The sequence below is a fragment of the Lonchura striata genome, chromosome 4, assembly GCF_046129695.1.
Source record: "Lonchura striata isolate bLonStr1 chromosome 4, bLonStr1.mat, whole genome shotgun sequence".
NCBI classification, from domain to species: Eukaryota; Metazoa; Chordata; class Aves; order Passeriformes; family Estrildidae; genus Lonchura; species Lonchura striata.
In genome coordinates this window covers 12093488-12109285 of record NC_134606.1, presented here as the reverse complement: position 1 = coordinate 12109285, position 15798 = coordinate 12093488, and the positions used below count along the sequence as shown (strand labels likewise).

Genomic DNA, 15798 nt, shown 5'->3' with positions numbered 1-15798 from the left:
ATCACAATATATACCATAAAAAATAGATTGTGATATTTTCTTGAAACTCAAGTTCTGCCATTCTCCCGACTTCTTCAGATTCTTCAAGGCAAAAATACCTGCTTTTTTGATACAGCTCTAGCCTATGTGACCAATTTCTTATTCTGGGCTGAATCGTTACAAAAGCCAGCTGATTGGTTAAAAATAAAAAAGGAATGCTGAATACCATAGCAACTGGATTGCAGCCCTGCTAACATGCAGGAAGGATTTTTTACTTGAACAAGAGCTACAAGTGAAAACACCAAGCCAAAATCAGATTTGGCATAATATCAACAACGCAATAGAAACAGAGAAATTACTTGACCCCTCCCCAGTTTCCTCCCTGTAATATCTTTTGTGCAGCAGCAAATCTTCAGGTTCTTATTAAAATACAGTTCAAACAGCAAATTAAAATGTGTGCCGTGGTATTGATTCTACATATACATCAATATGTGGCAGAATTTTTGCCAAAACAAATAGGATTAAATGTTGAAAAATCAAGAAGCAGAACAATAACAGAGCTTGATCTTCAGTTTTAATTAATAGTCATATTATTCCATAACTAAAAGGATTAAAAGTTTCTAAAGAAACATCTCTAAATACAGATAATGCCTGATTTAGTGATGGCTTTTAGGAACATATCAAAGGAGTCACTCAATGTCAATACCCCCTAAGAATTGCATCAAATCTATAAGGAATACATTTGAAGAACCATATTACTCTAGAATTACTGCAAGAGTATGTGTTCAGGGCAAGGTTTTGTCAGGGGCTGGGCTCTGTGGGAAGAGACCAGAAGCTGCCCTGTGTTGGACAGACCTGCTGCTGTCCCAAGTTGGGCCCACAAGTGACACTGGTGCACCTCTGTGATAACATATTTAGGAAAGGGTAAAAACCTGTTGGGCAGCTATGACAGAGAAATTAAAAAACATGAGAGAGCCAGCCCTGCAGATGCCAAGGTCACTGAAGAAGGAAGGGCAAATGTTCTGCAGAGAAGAAATTCCATTGCAGCCAATAGAGAAGACCGTGACAATGCAGGTTGTCCTCCTGCAGCCGATGGAAGTCCACAATGGAGCAAATATCCACCCTGCAAGCACATGGAGAACACCACAGCACAGCTTGAGGAGATGCCCTAAAGGAAACTGCAGCCCATGGAGAGCCCAGGCTGGAGCAGCTCTTGTCAGGAGACATGGCCCATGCAGGAAGCTCACAGAGAAGCAGATCTTCAGGCCAGAACTGTAGCCTGTAGGAGCAGCACATTCTTGATGGACTGTACCCCATGGAAAGAATTCATACAGAAGCAGTGAAGAAGGACCTGTGTTGGAAAAGCTCATGAGGGTCTGTATTCCTTGAGTGGGACCTCGTAGAGGAGCATGGGAAAAGCATAAGGAGAAGGAGCAGCAGAGATGAAATGTTATAGACTGAGAGTAACTCATTCCCCATTCCCCCTGCTCTGTTCAGGAGGGCAGAAGGTTGCAGGAAAGTTAGGAAGGAAAGAGGGAAGTTGTCTGGGAAAAGAGAGAGGTTGAGGGGAAAGTGGGTTTAGGTTTGATTTTTTTTTATTACTCACTTTCTATATTTTTAATTAACAATAGAATCTAGTCAAGTATGTTTTGCCTGTGACAGTAATTGGTGAGGGATATCTTCTCTTTATCCTTTCATCTTACTTTTCTCCCTGTGCTGCTGCAGAGGGAGCATGAGAGAGCAGCTTGCTGGACACCTGGCAGCCAGCCAAGGTCATTCCACTAGAGAGCTCTTGCATTTGGGGAAAAGAAGAAATTTCTCCTCAGCAACTTAAGCTATGAAGTCTTTGCTTTGAAGTAGAGGGACCCATCTGTTCTAGGTCAGCTTTAAGATAGATATTTAGTGCATTGCACAGTGAAAAATCAGAACCCTGTCTCCTCTTCAACCATGTTTAGGGTGGCTTTACTCAGGAGACTCTATTTGCCTGCATTGTAAAGATGCTCACTGAGTTTGGCTTTACAGGCCAGTGGAAATATCAGCTCTGTTCCTCTTTGTGCATCATTTAAGACATATTCAAAACCTCCTATGAAGTATTATCAAGTGAAGAAAAGATACAATACCCACAGCACTGCTTTTAATATTAGGGCTAATTTTTAAACCAAGTCAGAGTTAAGTGCATAACTCCACAGTATCAAATGGATTTACCTGCTCTACAAGCATGATTTCTGAGCTTTTACTGGCATTATGGAGTGTTACAAACCACCTACACCTATAAAAATCCATGTACTTTTTTGCCATTAAAATTAGGGGAAGAACCTTACTTTAGGTTCCTGAAAATAGTGGCCTTGTTTTCTATCAAGGAAATAACTAATTGTGGGGTATTATACTTGTTAATGTTTTCTGTATCTGACAATGGCCAAAAAATATTTAAGGCCTTTTGACCCCCAAACTCAAGCAGTCTTACAGGAACTTTATGTTCCCAAGAAACTCCTACATCAGAGCCCACAGATCTCCAGTTAACAAAATATACTTTGGTTTTGGGAGGTGAGTCCATCTCAATAGTAAATTGCTTGACATGTTCTGGCAATCTATTCTGTTCCCTGAAACTGTAAATTTTATTAATAGAGTTTACACTAAAGTCAGAATCCAGAATGCAGAGGACAAACCAGAAAAATGGTTATTCATTCTGCATACTTAAATGTACATACTCATTCTTGCCTATATAAGTTAGAAAAATGTGGATCAAAGGCAGTAACTTACTATAACAAAAAAGGTCAAACTCAAGGAGGACTAGAATACAAAGCTGTCAGTGACCTCAGCTCTGAAACAATTCCTCCATGCTCAAATTGGCATGAAATCCATGACAGAGACGCAGCAGAGATCCGGTGTCTGAAGTACAAAATGATAAGGCTTAAACTAGTGCCCAAGAGTAACAGAACAATGGCCTCAGCTGTTTCCAAAACTTTGGAGAGGGCAACACAAATAGCTCAGAATGTTGAAGACAATGCCAAGATCCTGTTACTCTTAATTTGCCTAGCAGAAAGGCATCATTTGAGTATAAATACTTCCACTGTTCTTATTACAATTTATTAAGACAAAATTATCATTATGACAAAATAATTATTTAATAGTACTATCAGAAATATTAAAACTAGCTTGAATCATCAGTTTCTATATTAAAAAAAAAAGTAAACTGTTTAGGAATACATATTTGCATGTCAGCCCAACTGACGGGTGTCTGGAAGCAACTTACTTGTGTGAAGGAAACTCAGTGGTAACGCTGTGGAAACTGCTCCTCCTACTCAACAGTACTGCTGATACATCAAGAGCCCAGGAAAAAACAACAAACTATTAAACACAAAAGAAGGCATCTTTGCACAAGCACAGTACACTCATACAAAAATAATCTCCATAATTACAATTCAGTTACAAAAAAACATCTAAACAATTTAACAGATGTGCACCGTGCCGGGTCTTACGTTATTACAATCCTTTAATATAGAGCCTCATTCTTTCCTGTAATACTTAGACTTCTGAGTTCAACAGTGAGTTGACCTAGGCAGTTCAAGGTTTTCTGCAAACTAAAGATGTTTGCTTGGTTAGTGTCAGAAGAAGCAGTGTTAAACCAGGACTTTAAAACAAACAAGTCTATCCAAACACCTTGTCAAAGATTCCCTACATTACACACAAAATCAGCAGCCCTGCAGAAATATGTACTATTACACTCTCTGAGAAGTTTTTCACATTACTATAAAATTATAAACCACAGCAATGAAGTGAGCTAACTTGAAAAAAGACACCTGTAGAACTTGTAGCTAAATAAGAACAAAGACTTTATTTTAGATCAGTGAAAGCCTACATCTACACATGGGTCACTAGTATAGAAAACAGACTTACTATCACATCATTCAGTTTCCTGTAGACCAGTTAAAAAATACAAACAAAACAGCGTGTGCAGTACAGTTACTGCAGGAGACACAGAAAAAGGAGAAACAAATAAAGAAAAAAAGGCTTTACTTTTACTATAGGTATTTAAGGTTTGTATTATCTCTGGGACATCTCAGACTAAATAACAACACTCACAACATGGACTGTTTACATGTACCACTTCCTCTAAGACACAGCGGTTTTGAAAAACTTTTATTCACTGTAAAAAAACTTATTTTTGCTTGTAAAGTGACAAAATACAATCAATGAACTGTCGACACCTTTATCGCATTTGCTTTTTGTAAATTCCAAGGTCCATTGTCATAAGGGATTCCTGTAACCAGCTATCTGGGTTGAAGACAAAAATAAGTGACAGGCATCCCTACCTCCCAATCCATCTCCAGAATCAACCTCACAGATGCTCTTCCCTTCCATATTTTCTTTAGGATGCAGCAGAAAGCAATATCTTCCTCAAGTGATTTGCTCAGGCTCCAGAAGGAAGCTGAATCCACCCACTCTGCAGCCAGCAAGTGATATCTTTCAAATAAAAACAAAAACAAAGCTATTGAGCCACCACTGGTATACAACAGATTAATTTAATTTCATTTAATTTCTCCCTTAAACCCTCAGCTTTTCAAGACTATGTGTCAGCTAGTTCTATACCCAACATTGCAGCTCCTTACATCAAAACAGCCTCTTCAGTGGGTATCTGAGCTCTTTGTCCCTTGTAAATTAAATGGTGATTCATAGCCAAAACCCTCCACCCAATGCAGGACTCTGCTTAGGTGGAAATTCTCAGCATAGATTCATGCTCACTCACATGGCCTGACAGGACTAGGAACAATTTACTATATATCCACATGATATCCATATCTCTTCTCTGGCACACTGTGAGTACTGTGAAACCAAATTACATGCAGTTTGAAAACAACTACACAGACTGAAAACACACAGTTCATGTGGTTCACCTTCTTACAACTCCTAGGATATTTTGAAGTATAGGTAAAGAGGGAGCATCTCAGTTTAGCAATGGGTTTGATTTGTAGATGAGTATTAAGAAGGAAAGTGTAAAGATGGGTGCAAGCAAAAGAATAAACCCACCTCATGTTTTACTTAAGAGAAGGACAACAAGGGAGCAAAATTTCTTTCCCTTAAATTGAGCCTAAATAGCTGATTGCTTTGCTATTACTGTCCTGTGTAGTTGCTTTTCACCAGCACCTTCTCTTTCTGAATAAAAGAGAAATAACTATCAATTAATTAAAATAAGTACTAAGGAGTCAGGAAACATCCTCATGCCTTTGAGAGCCAAAAAGAGACAAAAAGCAATCAGAACAGCATGGATTTACTAGATTAGTTTTTCAGCAAGTAGAGAACTATCATGTGCCAGATGCTCATGATCTAGACAGCAAAGCAAGAATGAGCTCCAGTGCTCATTTAAGTGTAAGACTTGCAGCATGATTATTTATAAAACAGAGGAAAACAGGAACAAAAATGCACCCAAAAAGAGTTCTCTGCCACAAGTGATCTCAGACAGGCCAAGAACAGAAAACACAACAAGAGAACAATGATCAAGCTTATGAATGATGTGCTACATAAAACTGTTCAGGGATCATTAGTAACTTTGAGCCAGTCATGGAGCAATGTAGTAGCTGTTTCCTTGCCAATTTCATATGAGCAAATAACAACTAATTTCTGTTTGCAAGTCTGTGGCCTTCTCTTGCTTTTCCGTGTCACTAGGAAAGCATTCAAATTATTCCATGCAACTCTTACTGAAGGTGTGGAAAAAGGAAAAAAAAATTGTATTAACATCAACTGCCCTGCATTCAACATGGATTCCCTTTTTCAACTTCCTATCACAAGAAAACAATACATACTACAAACAAGTCTGCATTCAGACAACAAGTAAAAGAAAATCAATGGTTCAAGTACTATGTCATTTTGTTGATAAAAAGAAGAGCATACCTAGAAGTCTCACACCAGAAGAACTCTATTTCTTCAGCTTCTTCAAGCATCTCTCTCAGCATCTGCATGTTTTTGTTGATTTTCTGCTGCTTGAGCCAGTGTAGGTGAATGCCATGTAACAGAGCATGCATGGCACAGTAAAACACTGAGTAGAATTGCAATGGAGGGAAAATTGTAGCAGAGCAATCTTCTGCTGCTGATTCCTCTTCTTAAACTTGAATCGGCAATTCAAGGTGTTCTTCTAATCCCGCCTGTGTGTTTTTCAGAAGGTGGGCTACTGCAGTTTGCCAAAGAGCAGAGACTCAGAAAGGATCCCCACAATGCTGATTTTTAGTGATGAAACATCCGTTGCAAACATTTGGTAAAAAAAATCCATACTCCTTATTTTAAAAATATAAAAATACTTATCAAATAAATGAATGGAATACAACAGTAATAGTATCAAGCTCTGGCTGTGTGTTTACACCTGAAAAATGTATGCTCCAAATGCTGATTTAGGATACTCAGAAGAACATTAACGATCATAGTTCCTGTTTATAAACCAAATGCCCTCAAGCAATGAATATTGGATTCCCATGATCAAAGTTCTACTGTCAGTGTCACAGGATTTAGTTCTACATTTTCTAGACAAATAGGTTAGATCAACACTTAACCATAGTTTTAAAAAGTCAACCACAGCACTTCAAATGTAAGAACTTTCCTTGCAAGTTTGCTTTTGGAAAGATCATCTTATTTTGCTGAGATCTGGGTTTTTATGATGAATGCTACAGTCCTCCTGCACAGTTATACAGAAACATTTTTGTATAAACTAACTGACCACAGGACATTGTACACTGTGTAGAATCTAAACATTACATTTTTACCTCACCCTTATTCCTGCATATGTTGAGGAACAAATAATCTGTGCCCAGCATAAATGCCTACTTCTACATCTACTTAGATACAGCTGTTGCACAACCTAATGTGTTCACATGTCTGTAAACAAAAATGTGTGTCCTTACGAAAAATCTATCAAGTGTCTTATCCATTTTAGCCTTATACTGATTAACTAAACAAAGTCTGCATGTAGAAAGTACTAAATTTCAAGACAGTCAAGGCATAAGTGGCGATAACTAAATTTAAGTATCAGCACTGAAAATTACAAGCATTTCAGTGCAAGATTACTAAGACAGTAACTGGAACCAACGTCTTCAATGAGACAAAATTACTATTATTACTCTTATGGAAAACTGATATTAAAAGAAGATAAACAGAAGAAAACCTGTTTTAAAATAATTTATTATTTTATATACATTTCATTGTGAAACAAATTAGTTGTTCTTTATTATATGCTTGCTGTCTCTTCCCACTTGGCATCCGCACCAATATTGCTTTTAATAGCCTTTCATTCACAGCTGAACCTTTACGTGGTGGGGGGAGCACTGTTAGTCAATACCAATCCCTCTGTTCTGTTCTCTGGCTATGAAAACTTTCAATTAAAAGCTGAAAGCAAAAGGATGCAACAGTACTGAAATCTAGAGCTGCTGAGATGTAATCACAGCAATGGAGTAACCACAGAGGTGGGAACTGCTTCATGCTTAGCTGTTTACCCCTTATACAACAGAGAGGAAAAACCTAAAGTGTTTCAAGTTAGCCCTTCCACATAGGAAAAATTCCACAGTAGAGAAGCACAGAAGAATGAGGTATAAGTTATTTTAAAACAGAATGCAGCAACAAGTTTGATACTTTTAAATTACAGAGCATTTGAAACGTACATTACAAGACTCCTTTGGCCACATAGTTTCATTGTTTGATCATCTTGCACATTTAAATCCTTCTCCCTACTAAGATGATACAGTATGTCTCATTTTCTACCATCAAAATAGAATAAAGCCCCACACATGTGAGCCAACCATCATCTGTTCCTTAATGAAGATGTTATCATGAGAGGGAAAAAAACCAATGAACATGTTTACTTAAGTCTTAGGGAAGATATTTCTGGTGTTGAGGGAACTCAACATAGGCTCAGGAAGAGTCTCAGCAAGACCAGTTGTTCACAACTTCTACCTCGGTGTGGTTCACAGAACCATCCATGTCAGAGCAAGGCAGCATGTGGCAGAAAGATGAAGTCAGGAATGCATAACTTGTAGCATGACACATATTATTTCTCTCAGATTGGTTAAAAAAGCTTCAGTGCTGTTTTAATCCAAGCCAAGTGTTATGTTGCCAAGCAGACATGCAGAAGAACAAGCAATAGATAATTACTGTCATTTCTTGCCTTCTTCAGACCAGAGCCTGGGTCCAAGTGCTGTACAGTGGGGTGCAGAGAAATGATGTGGTTCACCCTACAGCTGCAGATATTGGATTTTGCAGCATTAATCCCCATTAATGTATCCTAATACTACCACTGGAGTATATGTACATATACATATGATCATACACTACGGTGGTACATATACAACAACATATGAAGAAGTACAAATTGTGTTACAAAAATCACAGTATTGTAAGAATGTTTATATTTGCACACATTTAATCTTCACGGAACTTGACAGGTTTAATTCTCCAATTAAAGTCAGAAAGACCACAGTTTTCTAAATTTCAAATCAAGTGCTGAGATAACAAACATGCCAGAAATAAAATGCAAAGGGAAGACTCAAGTCACAGAATCTTTGAATGGTATGGATTGGAAGGGACCTTGAAGACCATCTGGTTCCAACTACTTGCCATGGCCAGGGATACCTTCTACTAGACCAGGTTGTCCAGGGCCCTATCCCTGTCTTCAATTATTTCCAAGGGATGAGGCAATCACAGCTTCAGGGTCAACTTGTTTTAGTGTCTCACCACCCCCACAGAGACTAATTTCTTCCTAATATTCAACTTAAACCTTCCCTCTTTGATATTAAGGCCATTACCCCTTGTCCTATCAATATAAAGCCTTGCTAGAAGGCCCTCTCCATCTCCCTTGCAGCTCCCTTCAAGTACTGGAAGAACACAATGAGGTCACCCCAGAGCCTTCTTTTTTCCAGGCTGCACAACCTCAATTTTCTCAGCCTCTTCTCACAGGAGACGTGACCCAGCCCTGTGATCATCTCTGGGTACGTAGCACACCTCTCTGCTAACTCGAAGACCCCAGCAGTCTCAAATACATGCTGTGGGTGCTCCTTTTCAAACAGAATTTTTCTCAGTGGATTCCTACATAAGCCCAGACTCCTAGGCTGCTGCTAGGAGTTGACAGGTGTACAAAATCAACTCCTGCCCATAAATCTTGGAGGATGGTGCCATATCTGCTTCTGAAAAGGTTATGTTACTCAAAGTTTACCATTAAATGGATCTACAAGGAATTATCAGTGACTTCTTTTTAGTAGTCCTGTGTCTCTGCAGGCAGCTAACTTGACACAAGGAGTCCTGCTAAGCTAGTTATTTTTGCTTTCTCTCATTTCACCCATTTGTTTTAGGAATTTATTCAAAGTTAATGAATCAGTCCAGAATTCTTCATACATATTTCAGTGTGCTTAAAAAAAAAAAAAAAAAAGAGAACTACAATTTAGAAATAGGTGTAAATCTTGTATTCAGTCAGGCATGACCATGCTTGAGTTGTCCTGCAGTAATACACTAACAACAAGCCTCCCTGACTACCAGACTTGATAATCATAATTCCTTCCTAACAAGGCTTTCAGTGAGACTTTATTATTCAGAGAAAGTCTGAGTTGAATTGATTCATTGTATTTCACCACAAAGCTGCATTTTTTGAGTTATCTCCATATGGAAATCTCAATCAAGTCAAAAGGAAGTTTGTTATAGACATGGACATTTAAAAAACTGACAAATCCTCTCCTTCCAATACATTAAAATAAGCTGCCACTCAAAATTTTGCAAAATATGGTCAAGTGCTAAGCAGTTTGCTGGGAACACCCATGAAAGGAGATCTGACTGTTCTAATCCTGCAAAATACAGTTCAGGAAGGGGATAAAGATCATTTAGATCAGATGAATTTCACAACTTCATTCCTCAAAACATCCATCTGAATTTGCAAGAGAAGTGATTTCTGAGGTACTTCATTTCTATGTACGTTTTCCTTAATAAAGTTTATATTTCAAATCCTTACCTATTTTACTCACCAACTGTTTTACTGTTCCCATCACATAGCACTCCACTTTCCAACTGCTTTTCTTTACATACATACTGTGAGCACTGTGAGAAAGTTACTTCATGCACTAGTGTGCAAAAGGGTTGGCAATTCAGTCGCTGTTTCAGCAGAACAGAGTACCACAAAACCTTTGCCACACTACTTTCTTGTGTGCCAGTGGGCTGTGCACTGCAAAACAATTCCCACCAAGCTAACACAATATCCTCTGTAATCTTAGAAAAATAATCTTGCAATTTGGTTCCTCTGCCAACAGCAGAAACAGTAGCTGGGGCACATGGAGGAACAGCAAAGGCCAAGCTAGTATTTTTTTAAAGCCACCTGATGATGTTGATAGTGATCTGGAAACAAACTACATATTATGGTTACTGTTATAGACATGCTAATTTAATAACAGAGGGCAGGATATTATATCAGAAATACTTTCTTTAAAGATGTGTCTAAGAAGCCAATTTCTCCAACTTGAGATTTACTATGTAGTCAGGGTGAATCTGTGTATTGCTGCAAAGATTCACAAAACAGTGAATTTGACATTTACACAAATTGATTTCTGCATACAGTTAAGCTCTACTACTGTTACCAACACAAAGCACACCTGAAAAGCAAAATCCAACACAACAACCCACAAAGAAAACCATAAAAACACCTCCTTGATAAAGGTGAATTTTCAATTCAGTCTATATACAGTCTTCAGTTTAAAAAATCATATGTTTCACATTACAGACAATGCTAATAAAACAGCAGGATTTTTCTATTTCTTGTAGGACTGTTTCCAAAGAAGATAAGCTGTATTTCATTTTGAAACCTACATTCCTATTGCAATTAGCAATATCTCTAGAAGCATATAGTAAAAAAAAGGATTAATCAAGATATTGATCAAAACATAGTTTGACAGAAACTGTACAGGAAATCTGAATTAAAAAAATAAAGTCATTACAAGAAAAAAACAAGTGAAATTAAAAACTCACCATCTTTATTATTGGCATAGTTTTACTTAGCAGTTTGCAGCACAAAACCAATTTGTTTTCCTTAAGTTTTAGCTGAAGGTCTAATTGAAACATGCAATACATACAGAGTATTTTCTCATTTGTTTTAACATTTTCAAGGCAGTGTTGAAAAGCTAAATTTATACCCAGATGTAGTCTTTATAACCAACCAAGAGAAATTTAGTTTGTATGCTAGAGCAACTGTGGAAATCAATTCTTAATCTATGACCTTGCTTACCACAGCTTGAAGCCTTGCAATAAATAAATGCCTTGAGCCACACATAAGAAACATTTGGTGAATTAGAGACAAATAACACAAATCTATATGTGTATATATAGTATTAGAAAGGTCATATAAAATACAATATAGGCTTTTTTCTTACTCTAACATAATAATGTTTGGAAGGCAAGACCTGGTAATTGCCTACATTAATATCCAGGTGGTGAACAGTCACTAGAACCTATTTTCTTTTCAAATTACAATGTTCATCCTTTTAGACAACTTCTTGTAGCCCATCTTTTTTTTTTTTTTTTTTGGTGTGGAAAATGCTAGAATGCTTAGAAATCTCTGAGAATAACTATTTTCTTCATCCTAGCATGTGAAAAGTCTTTCTCTAAAGTACATTTAAGCTTTCTTGTGAACATTGTGCAGTGTTTCATGACTAACAACCGGAAAACAAATGTTAGTGAGTGACAGAACTCATGTCTTAACCTGCACTTAGTCACAATTACCCTCTTTTACAAGCTGAATCTCTCAAATCCTTACCCCATATGAAATTACTTATTTCTCACTGGAGCATATGCTAAAAGAAAAAAGAACCTATACTTCTGTCGCCTTATTAATATTGCACCATTAAAATTCACAAAAAATCTTGTAAACAAATTTTTACCTCCTTAAAAACACACCTCCCATTCTTGATGTATTTGATTGACTGTAGATTTTGAAAACAAGTAGTACAACATAGCCTAGTTCAGCTAATTTCACTCTTGATTGTCTCCTTCCTGAAACACTGAAATTCAAATGTGACTGTGACTGACAGTCCTTTTGAGATTAGCATGGCATTATTAGTTTGCACAGCAGGTGACCAGAGAAACTGCTGGAAAAGGTTTCCCTTATTTTAACCGTAAAGGATGTAATCTAATATGAAAAGAAAGAACTTGGAGGCTCAAAATTACTCTTGAATTGGAATAGTACAAAGAAACCAAAGCAGAAAAAAAGACTTGCTTTCTTTAAGTAAGAGTTGCAGTCAAGGTCATTAGGTGCTTTCTAATGTTACATTTTCGCAGGTCCTGTATCATTCAACATTCAAAAGAAAAGTTAGATTTACACTGAAATTATTGGGCTCATCCTACTACTTCACTGTACCTGTGGGCATAGCTACACCTAATTAAAATCCACAAAACAACTCAGGAGACTTCTGGACTTCTGTCCTCGATGTATCGATTTATTCCAGTCTTAGGGCAAGTTTTATAAATATGATCCCAAGTACATATTGGTCAGAACTGATGCCTGGAAATAGAGAAACTTTCTGGAGTACCACAACTGCTTTCATTCAGAAAATTAAGCTGTCTTTGACCCTACCCCAGAAGAGACTATTCTTACCAAGAGCTAAAGAAGAGCAGGAAGAAGCACAATCTCATGCATGCTTTTTTCTAAAGCACTAATTTTTGCTTGGCAATGACATTTTTAATACCCAGCTGGAGTGACAGTGGCATTCCGAACTGAAGCCCCTCAGGTAACAGTGGTATTCTGCAGATATAAAAGCATATTCAGTTCTCAAATATATTCCCAAATATTTTGAGAATGACACCAACCAGAGCTCTCCACAGTGGTTTGTGGGAATGGGCAGCCATCAGCACGGCTGCTGCACAAGTGGGGAAGCCCACCCAGCCCTGCTGGGCATCCACCAGCTGCACAGCCTGCAGCCCCTCTGTGACCTGAGACCTCAGCACCCAGCATCAGTCACCCCCAATGCCCTACCCAGCCCCACCTGCTGCATCCTATCAGGCATTTGAAATTCGTTTGCAGGGTACAGTCTTAAAGGCAGGTTGTTCTAACTGCAGCAGAGTTGCTTGGTGTATTAATTTGCACTGGCAGAAACTACTTCCCCACTAACAAAGCAAAAAATTTACATTACAATGTGGAGCTGTTTATAACCAATGACCCTTACAAAACAAGTTAAGATTTAATATTTGTGAAACAAAGCAAAGAATTCACTGGTGGCTTTGTATCAGCATAAATGACTAATTACTTTAATCAGGAAGCTCAAAAGATAATGAACTTGATTTATTATAAACACAGGGGCTTGCCCTCTTATAAAAATTACTTGCTCTGCAGTTCAAGACACATATTGATTTATGGCACTACTTGTAATTCTCTTATTTTTAAATTTAATAATGGGTGAAAATGAATTAAAAGTAAACTGGAAAAATACACATTCCAAATATAATTTTACTCAATTCCACAACAATATTCATATGTTATGTATACACCAGTATTTCACTAACAAATATACAAAACTATTTTGAAAAACATGCAGCGAGTAAAAGATTAATTTGGTCAAGATTACAGAAAGAGTGAATATTTTTGCCTTTCTCCTACATGACACGTCATTATTTAGTAATACCTGATATCTGTTGCTGAGACCAGCTGAACCCAATTCAAACACAGTTTAGCTAGGAATAACTGAGAGAGTCCTTAAAAATCTCTGAGGATAGATTATTCATCAGTTATGGCTTAGAATTCCATCAGAGAGAGACTGAGTCTGCCTGGAAAGTGGTAGTAGACAAGAAAATAACATCTTTGCAGAAAAGCCACTTTGGAGAGCACTTTACTCTGTCTGACCCCTGCATCACCAGTCCTTTACCTCACTAAAGGGCCATTTGTGGACAGAGAAAGCACTTAAGGCATGTCCGGCCCCTGTGACAAGGCTTATAGATTTACTGCATTACATTCAAACTACACAACACAGTGACAAATTTTACTGTACATATCCTTAAATAAACACAAAAGCATTCATGTCAAATCCACTCACACTAAAATGGACTCTGTCACCATGTGAAGCCCCCTAAGTTTCTCCAAAGATGACTTCCATGAATTTTCTCTTTCTGCATATTTAAGTTGTAGATTTCTGAGATGCATTTCTATGTATTTTGCTGAAATGTTTTCATAGCTTACTGGTAACCAGAAAAGCTCTCTGGCTTATCTTAATTTTTCTGGAGTAATCACTGGAGTGTCAGGGTATTCAAGGACACTGTCACACAGCTCAGTATGAGGACAGTTGCTCAGTTATTATAGAGGTAATTATTATTACTGCATCATTATTTGCAAAAAATAATATGAGAATATTTTCAATGTGAGGAATGTTTTCCGAGACTGGATGATCAGCTCAATTCACATTCCACTCTGGAGCTCAGCTAAAACAAACCATATTCCTCAGAGCGCTGCAACAAATGGATTACCATAAAATAAAGACACTTGGCAGCCAGGTTCCTGTTACAGCTGTTTCTTGTGCTGACCAGTCATCATGACCTCATGTTGCCCCTGTTTTAATATATCCTCACACTGTCTCTTTCTTGTCTCATACTTAACACCACATTCCTCTGGGCAGAAACCACCTCCCTCTGTGTTTATGGAACCAGCTATGCCTAGTGACTCCATACTATCACAGTTTAAATAACAAGCAAGATATGCAAGATATTGTTATCTGATACTGATTTAGAGCAGAGCTGAACAGCACATTTGATTAAATCTCTGCTTTATCAAAGTCCATGGAGATTTTTATTCTTAAGGTTAGGGTTTTTCATGGTTGGTACAAAGAAGGCAGAAGATTTTTCAAAGAAAAAAACTTGAGTCATCCATCAGTTCTGATATATTGCAATTATTACCACTACCACATCAAAAGTGAATAAGAGCAGTATTTTCCCCAGTAATTCTGTAAAATAATCTCTTATTTATCTCCAGAATTTCTTCCAAGCCTGGTCATAGACAGAGGAAGTCCCAGAATTCAGAAGCTTGAAGGATACCCATCACAAGATTACTAAAAGATACCTGCCCCGTCCATGAGGGGCACACAGAGCCCAGACCTCTGCTATGTTCTGTAACCACTCTCTGAGGACCAGACACCAAACCCCACTTCCACAAAGCTGCAGAAAACCACCTGCTCCTGCAGTAATTACAACAGAGACCAGAAGGTCTGGGATACATATCAACGTGAGACAGGGGTTTTTATCAGGCTCTTCAGGCTTGGGTAGCCCTGTTAGCTCTGACAGCCTGTGGGAAGTCTGGGAGATATTTATCCAACGTCACACCACAATCATGGCTGTCTGAAACTGCAGACATAATTATTAAGGACCACTGATTAAGACAGTTTATTTTCTTTGCTGGATTTTTGACTCATTTAAATGCCTTACAAATAAAGGTGCCCTCATTCTATGAAGTGAGCCATCTGGAGTTCTTTTTTTTAATCCACAGTGTTAGAGGTCAGGCAGAGAACAAGTGTTCAGGGTTTGGAACAACTAAAAAGGAATGAGAAATATGAATTCAAAGAGAATTAATACAAAAGAGGAATTCTCATCTGCAAAATGAAGTTCCATTATTTTACATAAAAAGAAGCCATTAATTATTAAATACATATTTGCTGGTTAAATCTGGGTTAATGTGCTGATTTTGGCTGGGGTAATTGTCTTCACAGTGGCTATTATGGGGCTATTTTGGATTTATGCCAAACACAGGGTTGATCACCTAGAAATGTTTTTGTTACTGCTGAACAGCACTTAAAAGAGCCAGGGCCTTTTCTGCTTTTGGTATATGGCCAG

General features: G+C 37.8%; 1 protein-coding gene across 9 annotated transcripts in view; it reads right to left on the bottom strand.

Annotated features, from left to right (window-relative positions):
* Nucleotides 1-15798, bottom strand: part of PPP2R2C (protein phosphatase 2 regulatory subunit Bgamma) — a 191698-nt gene that overhangs the window by 91091 nt on the left and 84809 nt on the right. Inside the window, exon 2 of one of the 9 annotated variants that reach the window (XM_077782746.1) lies at nt 4293-4443. The exons of the other annotated variants lie outside the window; for them this stretch is intronic. Coding sequence (XP_077638872.1) covers nt 4293-4341 — 49 coding nt within the window. The 5' untranslated portion in view covers nt 4342-4443. The remainder of the gene's footprint in view (nt 1-4292; nt 4444-15798) is intronic. 9 annotated transcript variants of the gene reach the window in all.